Source organism: Ilyonectria robusta (assembly GCF_021365365.1).
Source record: "Ilyonectria robusta strain PMI_751 chromosome Unknown BGZ61scaffold_2, whole genome shotgun sequence".
Lineage (NCBI taxonomy): Eukaryota > Fungi > Ascomycota > Sordariomycetes > Hypocreales > Nectriaceae > Ilyonectria > Ilyonectria robusta.
In genome coordinates, this window is record NW_025764436.1 from 238,475 (window position 1) to 255,843 (window position 17,369).

The following is a 17,369-nucleotide window of genomic DNA, read 5'->3' on the forward strand; positions in this document are numbered from 1 at the left end:
CCCCCCGGGGATGGTGGGTGGTGATTGGGCCCTGCGCCGCCTTCCCCGCTTATTGTATCATGAGAGGAACGCGAGCCACGGCTTGGTCGACTTTGGTGAGGCGCCTGGGCTGAACTTTGTCTTCCTCCCCCTTCAACGGCGACGAGCGTCCCGACAACCCTGCGGCTTCTGTGTTTTCTGACCTCGTCAAGCTCCTCAGCGACGCACAAGAGCCCGGCCTTGTCAATCGGCCTCCGACCGGCCCTGTCGTCCGCCCTTTGCCGTTGCTCGTCCTTCGCCTTGCCCCGGTCCATGCCCGCGACTACGCCCGCGCCCGCTCCCGCTCCCGCTCTCGCTCGCACCCTGTGACGGTTGAGGTTGACTCCGACTCCGACTTTCCCACCACGTCAACGTCCACGCTCACGCTCACGTCCACGTCCAACCTCCCTCAACCCGTCAGCACGAGACTTTCCTCGCCGCCGACCCTCAGTCATGTCTTCGAGTCTCGCGGGTCTGTAGTTCTGGCGCCCTTGCCAGACCCCGAGTCTCCCACTTGTGCTTCCCGCTGGGCCACAGCCCACCACCCACCACCGACTCCTTCGCCAGGCTCACGGCTGACATCACACGGCCCGTCACCCAACACCACGCACACAACTCTGCAGGACCGTCTCCCCGGCTCTGACAACTGCGAGACACGATGGATTCTCCGGTGGGCGCCACGCTGGCTCCCCCCGCTGTTGCCTCTTTGAGAGGGCAACAGGCCGGCGTTATGGAAAGGTCCTTGAGCCAGGACATTCGGGAGGAACGGGAGGAACTTCGTGAAGCCGCCGAGCAGACCCTCAATACCATTGTTGACCTCAATCTCGACGGGACTATCAAATGGGTTAGTCCATCCTGGACTGACGTTGTCGGCACAGAGTTCGAATCCGTCAACGGCCTCCCTATATCAGACCTGATCGTGAGCGACAACAAATCTGTCTTTACCGACGTCGTCGAGTCAATGCAGAAGGACGACTCCCGCAGCCATCGAGTACGCTTTGCCATTCAACTTGGGCCCCTCTCGAAACTCCTGTCCAAACAAGAGGTTGAAGATGCCGACCCCGAATCCGAGAGCCCGCGGTTGCAGGCCCTCGACCTCGAAGCCCAAGGGATCATGGTGTACGACAGTGTATCGGGCGGTGAGAGTCACGTAAGTCTTTTAAATACGTGCATTGGCCTAACCGTGATCGAAATGCTGATGAGTCCTTTTCTAGACCATGTGGATGCTGCGGCCGTGGATCGCGCCTCGAGAGATCAAAATTGACCTCCCCACCGTCATTGTTAATTCGCTGGGTTCTGGTGCTGAAGTTCTTGCCGGCTACCTAACCCAACTTGCGGACTGTGGCTTAGACAACCCCGAGGAACAAGACCCCCCACCTCCGGTGCTTTGCCGCATCTGCGAGCGCAAGATCCCACGTTGGTGGTTCGAGAAGCACACCGATCTATGCCTCCAAGAACACCGAGCCGAGATGGACGTACAGATGGCTCAAGAAAACTTGACCGAGCATCGCCACTCCATTGTCAAGGTCCTCGATGCCCTGGAAGCCCGCAAAAGCCGCTCCACGACCGGCGAACCATCCTCGATCCCGAACGCCGAGTACAAGGGATTGCCCATCGGACCACCACCGTCAACACAATCTTCGCCTGGTAGCTCCCTCCCTCGGTCAAGAGAGCGGTCCGGTGGATTTGGGCATGCTAGGGCCCGTTCATTTGCCATTCGACGACCACAGGCTCGAATTGTTGAACTCTTGATGGACCTGTGTGACACAGCCATCGAAGTCAGCACACCCGCCATCAAGGAGTCTTCCACTCAACAAGCGAACGGCGATTTCCGCACACAATCACCACAATCGGAATCACGGATTTCGCAAGTTCTCCATTGGCAGTCACCGAGTACAAACACGCTGGAGCAAGAGCAAGGGTTGGCTCTCCTGTGTTCTGATACAGAAAAAGTCGCCAGGTCCAAGGTCGATGCCGTATTTCGTCACAGGAAGATCATTGAATATGCAGAGCGTATTCGGATCGAGCTGGCGGTTCTTGTTCAAGACTGCATAGATGAGGCGTTGAGGAAGGCGGCTCGTATTGCTGCTGGCGAGCTCACGGACTCGACGGAGGATGGAGATGACGAGCTCCATGAAACATATGAGGAGTGTGACCAAGAAGCAGGGGAAGCGGAAGTCTCTTGTGAACCCCATGAGGATGACAACTACGCCGAACCTTTGAACAGTCCTTCTGTTCTGGCTGCGGCTTTGCGTCAGATGGATATATCCGACCGACGCAATCGTTCACGACCAACTTCGTTCATTGCCTCAACGAGATCGAGCAGCCCCAAGGAGTGCCCGACCCCTCGATCCCACTTCGGCGGCCCCAGTGGCTTGGGACCTCAGCTTCGGGATAATCGCAGAGACTCGATCTATCTCGAGAGCGAGACTGCAGACAGCGAAGGGAGCATGCGATCCTCGTCAGTTGCATCCCGCAACTACCCCAGGACCGAGTCCCCTATTTCTGAGTTTGGAGACCTCAGACGAGCTGCTAGCACTAGGCAACGCCATCGGCGAAGCCTGATCCTTCCTGGAGCCACATCTCCTCGACGCCAGGAATCACCTTCCCGACCCCAGCCGCCTGCCTCCCCTTTGCGGATCAAGGCCCGAGGTTTTCCCATGGCCCAAGACGGCATTGTTTCTCCTGAAGCGTCACCCATGCTCCCGGGCAGTGACTTTAGTTCTCCCGCCCCAATCCCTACCAAGCACCATCGAAGGCAGTCCTCAGCTGCCATATCTGACTTTGTTATGAAGCCACCACCTTCACCACGCCTAGGTCCAAACCAAGCTCCTCCTCAACCCCGACCGACACAACCTTCGATCAAAGATTTCGAGATCATCAAGCCAATCAGTAAGGGAGCTTTCGGAAGTGTCTATCTTTCCAAGAAGAAGTCCACAGGAGAGTACTTTGCAATCAAGGTTCTCAAGAAGGCAGACATGGTTGCAAAGAATCAAGTGGGTAATGTCAAGGCTGAGCGTGCCATCATGATGTGGCAAGGAGAAAGCGAGTTTGTTGCTAAGCTTTACTGGACATTTTCCAGCAAAGACTACCTCTACCTTGTCATGGAATATCTCAATGGTGGTGATTGTGCTTCCCTGATCAAAGTTCTGGGCGGCCTTCCTGAGGATTGGGTCAAGAAGTATTTGGGTGAAGTTGTCTTGGGTGTTGAGCACCTTCACAGCCGAGGCATTATCCATCGAGATTTGAAGCCAGACAACCTTTTGATCGATCAGAAAGGCCACCTCAAGCTCACTGATTTTGGATTGTCTCGCATGGGTTTGGTGGGACGACAGAAGCGAGCTCTGAATAGCGAGAATTCTGATGGGACGCCTGACTTGCTCAAGCAAGGGCCGTTTGCCCGGTCAACATCAATTGCGTCCTCGCGATCCACCTCCCTGGACTTACACGGCCACGCTAATTCCCCAAGCATGACACCACAGATGACTCCGGATGTCGGTAGCTTCCAGCCGTCCTATTTTAGCCTGGGCCAAGAAACTCGCCGGGTTTCTGGTAGTCGCCGGAGCGACAGTGGTGGAAGCGAGTCACTGGCACACATGGTCACGAACTTCTCTCTAAACGATTCCGAGGCGGGATCGCAGGCAAACAGCCTGAAATCGCCATTGGATGAAGAAGCAATTGCACATGGCTCACCAGATCTGCCGGCGCATTTTGCTCACCGTATGAGCATGGATGGTGGCCACAGGAACTCTCTCACGCCAGCAAACATGATGCCTCCCCCCATGGCCCTTTTCAACCCGGAGGACACGAATCGACGATTTGTGGGCACTCCTGACTACCTAGCCCCTGAAACCGTCAAGGGTGATAAGCAGGACGAGACTAGCGATTGGTGGTCCGTAGGCTGCATTCTGTTTGAGTTCCTTTACGGAATTCCGCCTTTCCACGCCGGGGAGGCCGAACACGTTTTCGAAAACATTCTTGCACGTAAAATCCAATGGCCGGACGAGAACGAGTGCGAGCCTGTGTCCGAAGAAGCGAAGGACCTCATCAACAAACTACTGTGCATGGAGCCTCAACAGCGCCTGGGCTCTAACCTGGACGACAAGTTCTCCTCTGGTGGAGAGGAAATCCGTAACCATTCATGGTTCCAAGATGTGAACTGGGAAACGCTTGTTGAGGACGAGGCTCAATTTGTACCCGAGCCAGAGAATCCCGAGGACACAGAATACTTTGACGCCAGAGGCGCAGTTTTGCAATCTTTTGCGGAGGAGATGGAAGACCAAACCTCACCGCCGTCCTCTACGGCTGGCTCCGAGTACCCTGAACGGCCGCATGATGCCCTTTCTCGAGTACGATCGCAAGTCAACTCGATGAATCGGAAACTCATGCCTCTGCATATTCCGCCCCATGTGCGAGACTTGAAGTCCAGGCGACTGAGTGAACCAGTCGCCGTGGATGATTTCGGGAACTTTACCTTTAAGAATCTTCCTGTCCTAGAGAAGGCCAACAAAGACGTGATCCAGAAACTGCGGGCAGAGGCGCTGGCCGCCCAGAGCAAGCCGTCTTCCGTTAGTTCCGGAGGTGTTGGCGGCATCTCGCCCGGACCGTCACTTGAAGGAAGCCCCGTTCTCTCCAACCCGATCCAAAGGACCATCTCCAATGCCAAAGCAACGAACCGACCACAGTCACCGTCTGGCTTCAACCATTCAAACGCCTCTCCAAGTCGGATTTCCCAGCCATCCTCTCCGTTGCTTGTTTCGTTCGTGGCTGGACAAGGGGTTGAGGGACGAAGAAAGGCTTCCAGTAACTCGTCGAGTCTTTCCCACCAATCAGGTGCATCGCTCCAGCCAAACTCGGCATTCGAGATTCCAAAGGTTCCGCCCAGCCTCCAGAAGGCCGCTACCACAGTGGGGGCATCCCCTGCCAAGAGCCGAGGGACGGGACCTCCGCCTCCCCTCTCCTTGTCGCCACAAAAGACTGTTTCGACTCCACGACAGTCAAGCAACTCTTCTACTGGTCGATCGCGGTCTTTGACCGTGGGATCCCAGTCGCAAGACGGCAGCCCTATTGCGTCTGACATTTTGCATCACCATCGAAACCGAAGGAGCCAGGTGTTTGATATGTCTCCCTCATCTTCGGATAACGAGGGAGAGAAGCACAACGCACTCCTCCGAGTTCAGCGACGCAGGCAGAGCTCACGACGACTGTCCCAGATTGCGTTTGATGCAGGACCCACCTTCCGGCCGTTGGATGTCCTCATTTGCGAAGATCATCCTGTATCGCGGATGGTGATGGAGAAGCTGTTGGAGAAACTGCGATGCCGAACCATTTCTGTGGCCAATGGATCCGAGGCGGTTCGATACTCGATGAGCGAGATCAAATTTGATGTCATCTTTTTAGAGTATCAGCTGCCTCAAATCAGCGGAGCAGATGTGGCACGCATGATTCGAGAGACGAAGAATGCCAATTCGCACACCCCAATTGTCGCCATCACGGCTTACCTGAAGGAACTACAAGCGCCACACTACTTTGACTCGCTCATCGAGAAGCCCATTAGTTCATCAAAGCTGATTGAGGTCTTGCGAGGCTTGTGCCAATGGAGACCAGAGTCGCCCGGACCAGGCACATCGACAGGCATGCCCAGACCAGTGCCGCTGGGTATCCGTAAGGCCAACGCCCGAGTGGAAGATAGCCCAACATCAACGTCGTCAATCTACGCTGGGCGCCTGGGCACGGCAATGATGTCGAGCCGAGAAGATTCCATTAGCTCATCACTGTTTGGCGACTCGGAGTCGGTGACAACAGATGATGTCCCGGTTGTCATTAGTCGCAAGACGACAAATGAATGGGACGAAGGTGGCTTGGGTATCACCACTGACAATGACGTCGCGAACGCGTTTGAGGTGCTAGGAAAGCCCATCCCGCATCTACTCACCCAGCAGTCGGCCCCTCCATTGATGGAGCACGAACCGCGGTCGCTGGAGAGAAAAGCAAGGAAAGACGCGACAGAACGACTGGCCCCGGAGGGTACTGAGTCCGCAGATGACGAGGACGATGAGCTGGGAACTAGCCGGGAGAAGCAGCTCGGACGCAGCAGCCAACAATTACTCGGCAAGGCAGGCCTCCCCAGCTCAAAGCTCGGCATCGAAATGATGCGTGCCAACAGTCACGACAGTGTCACAATGGGGTCTGAGAGTACGTCCGAGGCTGTGACGCAGGTGGTGACCACGCCTTCCAAAGAGATGGAAATGGGATTGCTGGAGGGTGGGCTTACCGTGTCAGCGCAGACTCCACCGGACCCAAGTCACAACAGTGAGGGCTTCGCCGACAAAACGGGGTCAGACAGCGTTGATGCGACGCCGCGGCCTCTGCCAACGCGGGCTGGCATCGACGAAGACGCCGAGGAGGTTACACCCCGACCGGCGAAGTAAAGGATGCTCCTCTGCGGGATCTTGCCAGAATATCTATACAATCTGGTTTCATTCATTCATTTCTTTTATTCTTCTCATATTATTTTTCCTATGTCTGGATTGTAGCGTGGCGTTTGCGTGGAGAGGTCTGAGCTGAGCTGAGCTGAGCTGTATTGTGAAGCAGTCCTCTCATCAAAGCGCACAGATGTATCGTTGTGGGGGTAGCTAGGTAGGAAGGAAGAAAATAGCAGGTGGAAGGTGATGCAGGTGATGCAGGGGAGAGAGCATCGCAGACCGACAAGACTGGAATTCGCGTCAAAGAACCGAGTAAGCATCTATCAGGCAAACGGAATCGGACGGAGTTTGATCATTTTAGTCGCGTTGGTTTTTGAGACTTGGACAAGCAGATAAGTCAAGGGAGGAAAAGAGCATTAGAGCACGAGCGTGTCTAGTGCTGCGGACGATGATGAGGCGGCGGTCATTTTTTCTTCTTCGTGGTGACGAGCTTGGGCGTGATGGGGGTCGACGTGGCGGTGATTTTGCGGAGACGAGATGGGACGAGGAGAGGAGAAGAGAACAGTCAAGACGTCTCCACCGCATCCACTTCTAGTTCCATTGCCACCGCCGTCGCCATTGTGACAGGCGGCTCCTGCCAGCAGTGTATGAGAGACCAAGATACGATACATACTTACTATATATACGCCTCTATCCATCGATTGCCGACAGAGAGTGATGTAGCTATGTTTTAACCTTCTCGCACAATCTCGCCGGGAGGAGTGTGAGAGCAATTGTGAGCGGAGAGAAAAAGCAAGACCAGAGAAGAGCGAGGAGGGGAGAGCCAGGAATGATGGAGCAGGGGAGAGAAAGGTCCGCGAACCGAGCAGCAAAGGTGCCGTCGAAGAAATGCCGCTTTGATGGACACCGGCCCGGGTTGATAACCGTTGTGATTTGTCCAACCCCGGTATGACCTTTGCAACGCCGTTGTCAAGCCAATCCTCGTCTAGGCGTGGAGAGGACTCCTCCTCAATTGTTCAAGGGACCCCGAGCTAGGCGGCTGTCAAATGCAGACGTGGAAGCAAGCATGGCGTTATGGTTATCAATAGCCCGTAGATTTGTGTGGAGATGAGACACGGGGATGGTTGTGTCAGTCCAGTCAGCGGGCTCGGATGACTTCTCCAGGTGCGTTTCTTCTCTGACGGGTGGAGGAGAATGGATATGGGCATTTTTCCCTTTGAGATTGAGTTGGATTCCCCGAGACGATGCAACTCTGTATGAGCATCACGAGGGCATATGGTGGATCAGCCCACATTGGATGCTGCGAGGATGAGAGGGATGGCGCACCTTTGCGGAGCTGTGATGGTCGGGTCATGTACTTTGTAGGCAAAAATATGACCCGGAAGCATAAGAGAGGAGAAGAGATGAAGCCGGGAAGAGGAGGATATTCCAGCTCAGATCTCAGAGAGGGAAAGTTACCAATCAGTTTGGATGTACGAGTGAGCATGTGAGCGTGGGCATTTTTGTAGTGTGTGGGTGGCATGCAGTCTGGGGAGCTGGGGTGGCGGTGGGTAGGTACGTAGGTACGTAATGGTTAAAGTCGTGATGAGGGTGAAAGGGAGAGGGAGCAAGCAAGTAAGGAGAGAGAGAGAGCGGAGGGGATGTGAAAGATTCAAGACTCAAGATGAAAGAAGAGGAACGGAGGGACAGAGGAAAGTCGGACGGGAGAGGTGCAATGGCAATGATTCCACGGGATAGAATTGACTACCTATTGATGAATGGCTTGATTGATGACCAACTAGACGACCGTTTTGGTTCACCGAAGGGAACAGCCCAAGGTTTCAATGGGCAGGATCCGACGTTGCGAGATTAATACACTTAGAGACTAGGAGGTACTTTGCGGGTGAAGAAGGAGTCTCGTGCGTTGCATGTGGTGCGGGAGTGTCGTCGGGCAGGTGCAGCGCACGCGAGCGAGCACGGAAAGTGCTCGTGTGATGTCCTTCCCACTTGGGGCCGTCAAAGATGGGGCAGCGGGGCAGCGGGGCAACGCCGTCCTGACCAAGACGCCTAGAATGCAGCCAAGCAAACACGTGCATAGCACCCTTGTCCGATTTGCGCTTGGTTTTTTTTTCTTCGTTGTCGCTCTGGTCATGTTTGTCGACTATTCTTTGGCCCTTTTGACTTTCCGTCCTTAATGCCGAGCTATTGTTTTGTTTCCGCACGCACGGGCCCAGGGCCATCGGTCGCGTTGCCACTGCCGCCACTGCCGGGCTCACCGAGCTGTTACGTCTCAGCGGCTGAAGCATTGGTGACAGAAATTGTTAAAAGGCCTTTGCACGCCAGCTGCCGCATTTGCCTGCAGATGGCGCCGGTTTGCCTCCCGCCGGTCGCTGGATTGGGACACCGAGAGGTTGCGTGTGCCTGAACCCGTGTGTCTGACGTGAAACATGCTTTTGGATATGCCCGTGGGCGTCCGTGGGCGTCGTGGGGTGTCGTTCATGTGGGCTAGCTGAGGGCCATTTTCGACGTGATGCGAGGTTGCGAGATGCGAATTGGCTGACGACGAGCTTTCTAGAGGGTCCAGAGGGTCCAGAAGGTCCAAAGGATGCAGACGATGCCAGCTCGTGCCTGCTCTTGCCAGCTCGTGCCAGCTACTTCCTGCGAAGATCCTTCCCAGTTGTCCACCGGCGCTCGCCTCCTGGTCGTCGGGCCCGCTCGAAACTGTGCCGCTCTAGCCGGTCACGCGCGCATTTGCCCTCTTCGTCCGCGCCGCTCTGCTACGACTCGGCCGGCTTCGTCATAGGATCCGCCGTTGTGCTCCATTCCAGTCAACCTGGAATCCACGGCCCCAGCGCGGTGGGGAACCAGCAATGCGAATGGCCTGCCCACGCCTGTCCACGCCGGCTCGAGTCTGCCAAATGCTTGTCCATCCATGGCCTGGCTGGGATCTCGCCTGGATCTCTCGGCGTTCGCCCCCCTGCTTCCCGGTCCTAGGCACGTTTCTCTGAGGCTTGCGCCGGACGGAGTACTGCCGCTATGTACCATGGATCTGATGGACCACCCGCCGTCCGCTCGGGCAAAGGCCTTTGCAGAAGAAGCTGCGAGCCAGAGGATTGCCCACGGTGTTGCTCTGCTGCCTCTGACTGGCTGCTTCCAGCTCGCGATGCTTCGCCCAGGTGCGTCTTGTCGCATGCCATTGACTTTGGTCCTCGACGCCGCCGTCTTGTTCAAATACTGCCCACCGTCGCTGCTGTTTCTGGAGTCTCTGTCTTGCCGAGACAAGCTCACCATCCTTGGATCGACTTCAATCCTTCCTCTTCAGTCGACTTGGCTTTTAAATATCCAGTCGCCCTCCGTCTCTTTCCGCTCTTGGTATTGAGCCATCGCTTGCTTAGACAGTCACTTAGACAGTCGCATACTTGCACCCCTCACCAACCACCACTGGCCAGCCACACATCTCTTAGGTGCCAGCCAACCACATTCTCAGCATTTCCCCCCCCCCCCAAAAAGAACCATAAATCCCCCCCCCCCCGGGATTAAGACATAATTCGCCATGGTCCACCAACACCATATCGACGCCATCCCCGGCGAGATCCCCGTCCCCCATGGGCCACCCGACAGCGACGACCCAGATGAGTTCCCCGGCCTCAACAATGCCGAGCGCCGCATCTTCAGCCATGTCACTCGCCCGTCCGACTCTTACGACGAGGACGGTGTCTACTGGGCCGATCTGCCTCTGGCCAAGCGTGTGAAGTTCGTCTCCAAGGTCGACAACGACGCCGCCGTCGAGGAGGCCAAGTCTGCCTGGAGCATGTTCAAGACGGACCCTCTCTCTCCCTTGGCCTGGTACTTCCGCCATGCTGTCATCCCCGGTGCCGGCCTTGGTCTCGAGGGTTATGTCCTCTTCTCTATTGGTAATCTCGAGCCTCTGTTCAAGGCTGCCTGGCCTGAATGCTGGGGTGACCACTCTGTATGCAGCAAGAACTGGGTTTTCAGTGTTACCTACCTGGAAATCATCGGTATCATGGTTGGTCAGGCATTTGTCGGTGTAAGTTCTCCTCACCCCCTTCCCCCCGCTTTCCCACTTTCCCACTTTATCATCCTTATCTTGGCTATCTATGGGTGCTTTAAGCTTTGGTGCTCGCGCCTATTGCCTCTGTCTTCGCTTCCATTTTAGGCAATTCTCAATCATATAGTGGATTTCGCTAATTGTTGGTTTACAGGTCATTGGTGACTGGATTGGTCGACGATGGGGTCTCATTCAGGATGCTGCCATCATGTTCATTGGTCTGCTCATGCTCACTGCCTCTTGGGGTCTCACTCTCCAGGGCTGGATTATCTGCTATGCTTGGTCTCTCTTCTTCTACGGCATCGGTGTCGGTGGCGAGTACCCCATTACTGCGACCTCGTCCCTTGAGGGCGCTTCCACCGGTGGCAAGGTCTCTACCCGCGAGGATCGTCTGCACCGTGGTCGCCGTGTCACCACCGCCTTCTTGATGCAGGGCTGGGGTCAGTTTGTCAACCAGGTCGTCCTCATCGTCCTCCTCGTCATCTTCAACAAGGGCAACGGCTCAGGCCCTTACAGCGTCTCCGCCGCTCAGTACACCTTCCGCTTGTCCTTTGCCTTCCCTGCCGTCGGCACTCTTTGGCTTCTCTACTACCGTACCTACCGCATGCCCAACGCCTCTAAGCAGCTTGCCGAGGCCAAGAAGCGCTCAAACGTCACCGGCTACGACATCAACTCCCTAGGCTACTGCTTCAAGCACTTCGGCGGACGTCTCACCGCCACCGCTGGTACTTGGTTCTGTAACGATGTCTTCTTCTACGGCAACAAGCTCTTCCAGAGTCAGTTCATCAAGGTCATTTCCAGCAACCCCGACTCCCTCCTGACCACCTGGTCCTGGAACCTTGTCAACATTGTTGTCTCCCTGTGCGGCTACTACCTCGCCTCTCTCTTCATTGACAACAAGCTCTACGGCCGCAAGATGATGCAGCAGGTCGGCTTCTTCATGTGCTTCCTCATGTTCGTCATCCCCGCCTTCAACTTCAAGTACTACACCAGCCCCGCCGGCATCCACGCCTTCCAGGCCATGTACTTCATCTCGTCCTTCTTCAACCAGTTCGGCCCCAACTCCGTCACCTTCCTCGTCGCCGCTGAGGTCTTCCCCACCCCCGTCCGAGCCACCGCCCACGGTTTCGCCGCCTGCATCGGCAAGTCGGGAGCCCTCCTCGCCTCCGTCCTCTACAACTACATTGACACCCAGACCAAGTTCTACGTCGTTCCCTGGTTCGGCCTTGCTGGCATGCTCCTCACCTGGCTGTTCCTCCCCGACACCACCGGCCTCGACCTCAAGGAGCAGGAGCGCCGCTGGAGTTACATCCGTGCCAACAAGGCTGACGAGTACCACGGCGTTGCTGTCAACCCCGCGCACTTGAGTGTTTGGGAGAACCTCCGTGGCCTCGGCAAGACTTACAACCCCGAAATGGACTGGAAGACCAAGATTGAGGACATGCGAAAGGAGTGGGAGTCTGTCCAGGCCACCATGGGCCCCAAGGAGACCGAGGCCGCCATGCCTGATGACGGCGAGTTCTCTCCCGAGATTCACGACTTCTTCAAGCGCTCCAGCCCCAAGACCCGCAATCGCGACGAGTCCGTCATGGTCAACGACTCCGTCAACGAGAAGTCATCTTCCAACTAAAACCAACAAAAGCCCTCATTTCCTTTTCCTACTTGATTTTGTTGTGGCGCATCAATGACACATGACGGAGCGGTAGCGAGACTTGTATAAGCATGGCAATGGCGTTTGTTGCTTTCCATTTCCCTCTTTGTTATACCTCCTTTTTCTTTATCGCTGTATTTACTCTCGTTATACAGTACCGCATTGCTTATTACACCCGCTCAGTTTGGGTATACTGGAGTTGCGTCATAACAGGTCTACTACCACTGGAGAGTTCACAAATAGCATCGAAGCTAAGCATCGTGAATGGAGCTGACTGCCTTTGCGCAGCCTGCTCAGTTAAATTTAATACAAGACATTGAAAAGTAGTTTTCTCATTCATCCAAGCCAAGTCATGCCCCGTGTTCTCGTTTTCGTTTGATCCCTTTCCTCGAGAAAGGGCGTTTGGGTTTTCCAGCATGCCTTGCAACCTAGGACGATTGAAAAGACCGAGAGACGCCTGCTCTGGTGGTATCAATACAAGCAAGGCAACACAAGAAAAAAGCACCGATATTCAACAAAAATAAAATGCAGATTGCCGCCCATTCCTGTAATAAAAACACTCAGTGTGACTCCGTCCTCATGTGCGGTCCTTGCGGCCCAGTTTCTGCTACGTCTGTGTCTCTCCTACTTTGGTTATCCGCAGCCTGGGCCCGAGACGGCCCTGGCACTGCGGCTTGGTGGTGTTGCGGATGTTGCGGATGCTGTGAATGTTGTTGTGGATGTTGCTGGGGGTGTTGTGGCGGGCGTTGTAGATGTTGTGAATGTTGCGAATGTTGGGGTTGATGCTGATGTAGCAACGGAGGAGCTAAGGCGTTCTGATGTACCGGATTGCTGACTGCCGGGACTATAACGCTCAAGACGCAGTCGTCGAGGTGTTCATAGAAGTCCTGAGCGGTTGGGAACTCGCCATGACATATAGAACAGCGGGCCCTCGTCCCAATTGAGTCCTCGCCGCCGAAGAATCGACGACCGCCGGGGCCGGCCTGATCAACGTGATGTGCGGCCGTTAAATGTCTCTTGAAAACGTCGGCTCGGTTAAAGGCCTTCTCGAAAGGGGTTCCAGCGCCGGGACAAAAGGGACACGTCATGGAACCGCGGTAGTGGGTGAGAGCGTGGCGGTTTTTGTCGTACTTCCTGGCAAAACCCTTTATGTGATACTCACACGTTACGATGGGGCACTTCTCGGGGCGTTCCTCCTGGTGCGTAAGCATGTGGGCGGCGAGGTCACGGAAAACGCGGCCGCAGTCAGGGTGAGGGCATCGCGTGCGGTTCTCGATTGGGCGTCGCGACGGGCTGATGCGGTCGATTGGGACCGGTGGTTCGACCGAGGACGACGAGAGCTGTGTTGGAACGGTTGCCGTTGCGAGTCGAGGAGGTTCGGCCATCGGTGAGTGCTGTTGGTTAGCATCAGTGTAGCCTGCTACACTCCCGAGATCCGTATCCTCGTCGCCACTGGAGGATGCGTCGTCGTTCGTATCGGCAGTTTGTTGCACCTCTCGCATCCAATTCTTCAGAACTGTCATGGAGGGCCAGTCGCCACTGGCCTTACCGGCCCGATGAGGCCGGAAGTGTGCGCGACGAAGGTGGGCGGCAGCATTGTAGTATGCCCCGTAGCGCTTCTGTGCCAGGCATGCCTTGCAGCGAGATAGGGGGATAACGGGCTGAGGCGAGGATGAGTTGGAGTGCTTGGGCTCCTTGCAGATCCATCGTTTGACCATTGGGGAGTGTTTGGCATCGATATGGCGCCGAAGTTCATGCTCCCCCCGAAATCCGTCCGGATGCTCGTTGCATTTGTCGCAGTACACTCTACGTAACGAAGGCTTCTGGTACGAGGGCCGAAATTTGGGGGGAGGGATCGGTTCTCTCAGAGGTCGTCGTGGTTCCGATATCGACGAAATGTCTTCTCCCACCGTGTGTCTTCGAGTCCGTCCTGGGGCGTCATGGGATGGGTTGAACTGCTCTGAAGTATGGCGCTCCGGCCTGTTGGCGAAGCTTGCCGACTCTGTTTTCCAGGGACCGGGTGCGGATTCGAATGGGGGGAAAGGCTGCCTGGATGTCGAATCTTGCGTGAGGAGCGAGGGGAGAAGAGCGGTGGCTTGATTCTTTTCGTCCAATTTCCCTGATCGAATAAATCCGTTAAACCCATATCCCTCGTTTTCGCCCTTGCCGAGGTTCATCAGGAAATCGAAGCTCGTCGACATATCCCGCGACGGCCATGTTTCTCGTCGAATGACACGATTGGTTTGTTGTAGTAGTTGCCCTTCGTCTGGTGTCAAGCTGTTGAAAAACGCGTCACTCGAGGCGGCGAACAAACCAACGAGGACTTTGTATACGCTATGAATAGCTGCTTCCATCGGTGCCGTCCCTAGATATTTTGGCGGATAGTACCCCTGAATGGATGGGAGAGCAGTATCGATAAGTATTGTCTGCACGGCGCTGAATATGCAGAGAGATATGAAAACGCCCAACCAGCGCCTTAGATTCAAATTTGAGTCGTCCGAAACGACGAGGTCAAAGGAGCTCAAGAACCGCATTGTAAAAGACCTCAAGAGGTGGCTGCGTTCCGGGAAAGTAACTTCCTCGGCAGACGCGTTTCGGGGGTGGTTCGGTCCCGGGCGGAGGGCTGGGCGTGGTTGCAATACATCGTAGAAGGCCACCTCCCGGAGTAGCTGCTTCGCCCGAAAGAGGGTAGGATAGGTCGTCATTTCCATATCACGGGAAGAAGATAGTTGACCACTGACAGTTATCAGCTCGAGAAGATCGTAGGCCGTATCCTGGCAGTTCCAACTTGTGCTGATGACTCGGAGAATCGGGGGCATCGTCGTTGCTTCGGCGGGTAATTGAGTACTCGAACGTTGACCCAGATCGAGGTCACCCTCTGACCACCAAAAGCTATCCTGGAAATCGAGTCTAAAGGGTCCAGTCAATGCCCCATTTGATAGAGAAGGGTATATCCTCAAGATGTAGTCATTGACACTACCGTGGCGCGGATGAGGAGGCGTGATTGGAGTTCGAGTTGGAGAGGTCGATAGGGGTCCTGGTTCTCGATCAATCCTGGAAACGAAACTAGATAACGGGGCTTCTTGTTACCTGGAAGAATTTTGTCAACTAGGGACACCACAGATCCGCGATAGCAGCCAAGGGAGCTCCAGTGAGCTTCGTTCTCTGATGGGGGCAGATCCGAGCAGGATCCGCAGGGGTGACTAGAATCACACTAGAGAGATATAAGTCTACGAAAAAGGAAACCGAAAAATCGAAGCTCGGGATGCGCTTACTTGTCTGTTTAAAGCACGGCATCGAAGACAAGGCTCATTTTCTCGCAAAAGTTGCAGCTCGCCGATAGATTTTAGGCGGTGGTGGCCGACTCGAGCTCGTTTTAGAGGGGGCAGTTGAGGATCGACATCAGCGTCAATCAAGCCTCGGACAAGCGAAGAGCGATTCTCTGGAAAGTTGAAGCTCGTTGCCGAGTCTCTCGTCCCCGTGCTCGCGGTAGATGGGGTCGGAAGAGGAAGAGGCGGCAAGTTGGTGGTCACAAGAGGGCCTGGGGGTTGAGCAGAGGACATCCGGGTCCGTGAAAAGGAATCGGGGGGTTTCACTGGTGATTGATCCGTTGACGACATAGGTCGTCTGGTTCCCAGTGGAGGGTCGGGGTTCCGAGTCAGCGGAGAGGAGTGGAGTCGAGCGTGGTTGTCTCGATCGATCCGAGTTGCAAATCCGTAGATGTAGTGGATACATTGGTCATGGAAGCACTTGAATGATGCTCGTGAACGGGTCCGAGACAAGACGGCATCTCGAGAAGGTAAGAGGGGGTTCACGTTCTCGTGACGGGTAAGTGCGAAGTGGTTGTCGAGCCATGGGGCGAAGCCTGACAGTACCTGGTCTGGAGGTGGGTGTGCCAAGATGCCAGCCACATCCAAAGCTGTCTTGTTAGTTTTCCCTCGGTCCAAGCATTTTGAATTTGCAGATTTACGGGCTTGGAGATGCCCACTTACCTTGCTGAGAAAAGGCGGCTTCGAGGCACTCGCACCGGTACTGCAAGGCCCGGGCCTCTTCGGCCTCGGAGAGAGTAGGGATGCGTGACGCGATGCCTGGGCGGGGGAACAGTAAGCAGGCTGAGCACTGGGCATTGACGCAGATACAAACACGTCAAAGCAACGGGGGAGGGGAGTACAAGCGGAGGGCAAGGCGGGACAAGACAAACCGTGGCGTTCAACAGCAGCTTCGAGGAGTCGCAGCTTATGACGCAACATATCAACCTCGAGAGTAACGTCGAGGGTGACATGGCGGGCATGCCGTGAGGGAGAGGAGGCAGCAAGTGGCCTCGGTGGTCCCAGGTCAGCAACAGCAGCAGCAGTAGTAGCAGAAGCAGAAGGAACAGCGGAAGAAGCAGTAGAAGAAGAAGCGGCGGCGGCGTGCTGCGTATGCTGCTGCGTATGCTGCTGAGTGTACTGCTGAACATGCTGAGGCGGCAGGCGATGGACGGCTCGGTCGAGGTTTGGCTCCGGACCGGACATGGTCGACGGAGTGGACTCATCCCTGCTCATATCTGTATCGGGTCACCTCATCTCGTCTCTTCTTGTCGAGTTTTTGCTGTTGTGCTGGGCTGGGCTGCCGAGCATGAGCATGGCGGGCTGTCCGACTGTGTTGCGGGAGGCTATAGTCGGCCAGCGGCCCTTGCCTGCCCAGGACGGAAACACAACACACAACACACAACAGACAACGGACAACGGACAACAGGCAAGAGACGGAGGTGGGCAGCCGGAAACCGGCGGGAGGGGACGAGGAAGGGGCCCTGGGACGGGATCTGGGCGGGATCTGGACGGAATCACTTCTGAGACTCGGGCAGCGAGGTGGAATCGATGGGAATGAAAGAACTAGGTTTTATCGACGGGCACGACATTGTGCTGGGACCCCCGTGGCCCTTGGGGCGGCATGTGTGAGTGAGGGAGGAAGGGACGAGAGGAGAGTGCGCGAGGTGGGGCAGCTCCCCGGCGCGGCAGATTTGGAGATAGTGCCGACGACGATGCGAGTGGTCCTGGAAGCGCACTGGAGCCCTAGATGGAGGCCCTGGATGGAGGCCCTGGATGGAGGCCCTGGAGCCCTGGCTGGACCAGGTTAGGGAACCACCGGGGACCGCAGGCAGGGACCGCAGGGTACCTACCTGCCCAGTATGAGAGGGTGGGAGGGGATGGAGGGAGGGAGGGAGAGAGTAAGTAATAGCATGTAA

General features: G+C 55.8%; 5 protein-coding genes across 5 annotated transcripts; 2 read left to right on the plus strand and 3 right to left on the minus strand.

Annotated features, from left to right (window-relative positions):
- Positions 1-676: 676 nt before the first annotated feature.
- On the plus strand, positions 677-6,449 carry BGZ61DRAFT_341241 (uncharacterized protein; the record flags this gene model as incomplete). The annotated part of the gene is made up of 2 exons (XM_046239384.1): positions 677-1,168; positions 1,233-6,449. 2 exons carry the CDS (start codon positions 677-679, stop codon positions 6,447-6,449), a joined length of 5,709 nt encoding a protein of 1,902 aa, XP_046110237.1.
- Positions 6,450-8,152: 1,703 nt separating this feature from the next.
- BGZ61DRAFT_79197 (uncharacterized protein) lies at positions 8,153-8,974 on the minus strand. Its single transcript, XM_046257100.1, has one exon. It carries the CDS (start codon positions 8,726-8,728, stop codon positions 8,264-8,266), a length of 465 nt encoding a protein of 154 aa, XP_046110238.1. The 5' UTR covers positions 8,729-8,974; the 3' UTR covers positions 8,153-8,263.
- A 187-nt stretch (positions 8,975-9,161) lies between these two features.
- On the minus strand, positions 9,162-10,120 carry BGZ61DRAFT_552937 (uncharacterized protein; the record flags this gene model as incomplete). Its single annotated transcript, XM_046255540.1, has 1 exon — positions 9,162-10,120. The coding sequence occupies exon 1, from the start codon at positions 9,711-9,713 to the stop codon at positions 9,162-9,164; it is 552 nt and encodes a 183-aa protein (XP_046110239.1). The 5' UTR covers positions 9,714-10,120.
- BGZ61DRAFT_440265 (major facilitator superfamily domain-containing protein) lies at positions 9,952-12,457 on the plus strand. Its single transcript, XM_046244463.1, has 2 exons — positions 9,952-10,470; positions 10,646-12,457. Exons 1-2 carry the CDS (start codon positions 9,976-9,978, stop codon positions 12,119-12,121), a joined length of 1,971 nt encoding a protein of 656 aa, XP_046110240.1. The 5' UTR covers positions 9,952-9,975; the 3' UTR covers positions 12,122-12,457.
- BGZ61DRAFT_379651 (uncharacterized protein) lies at positions 12,458-17,107 on the minus strand. Its single transcript, XM_046242614.1, has 5 exons — positions 16,344-17,107; positions 16,135-16,230; positions 15,418-16,061; positions 15,233-15,356; positions 12,458-15,179 (listed from the first exon to the last, which is right to left on the minus strand). Exons 1-5 carry the CDS (start codon positions 16,684-16,686, stop codon positions 12,703-12,705), a joined length of 3,684 nt encoding a protein of 1,227 aa, XP_046110241.1. The 5' UTR covers positions 16,687-17,107; the 3' UTR covers positions 12,458-12,702.
- Positions 17,108-17,369: the final 262 nt, after the last annotated feature.

What these genes read in the sequence shown, in the direction of transcription:
- BGZ61DRAFT_79197 (XM_046257100.1), bottom strand. Translation starts at nt 8,728, where the DNA reads ATGCTTCAGCCGCTGAGACGTAACAGCTCGGTGAGCCCGGCAGTGGCG.
- BGZ61DRAFT_379651 (XM_046242614.1), bottom strand. Translation starts at nt 16,686, where the DNA reads ATGAGCAGGGATGAGTCCACTCCGTCGACCATGTCCGGTCCGGAGCCA. An exon ending in GCCGTGCTTTAAACAGACAA is followed by an intron (nt 15,357 to 15,417) that starts GTAAGCGCATCC and finishes ATATCTCTCTAG; the next exon opens with TGTGATTCTAGTCACCCCTG. An exon ending in AGTTGACAAAATTCTTCCAG is followed by an intron (nt 15,180 to 15,232) that starts GTAACAAGAAGC and finishes ATCGAGAACCAG; the next exon opens with GACCCCTATCGACCTCTCCA.
- BGZ61DRAFT_440265 (XM_046244463.1), top strand. Translation starts at nt 9,976, where the DNA reads ATGGTCCACCAACACCATATCGACGCCATCCCCGGCGAGATCCCCGTC. An exon ending in TTGGTCAGGCATTTGTCGGT is followed by an intron (nt 10,471 to 10,645) that starts GTAAGTTCTCCT and finishes GTTGGTTTACAG; the next exon opens with GTCATTGGTGACTGGATTGG.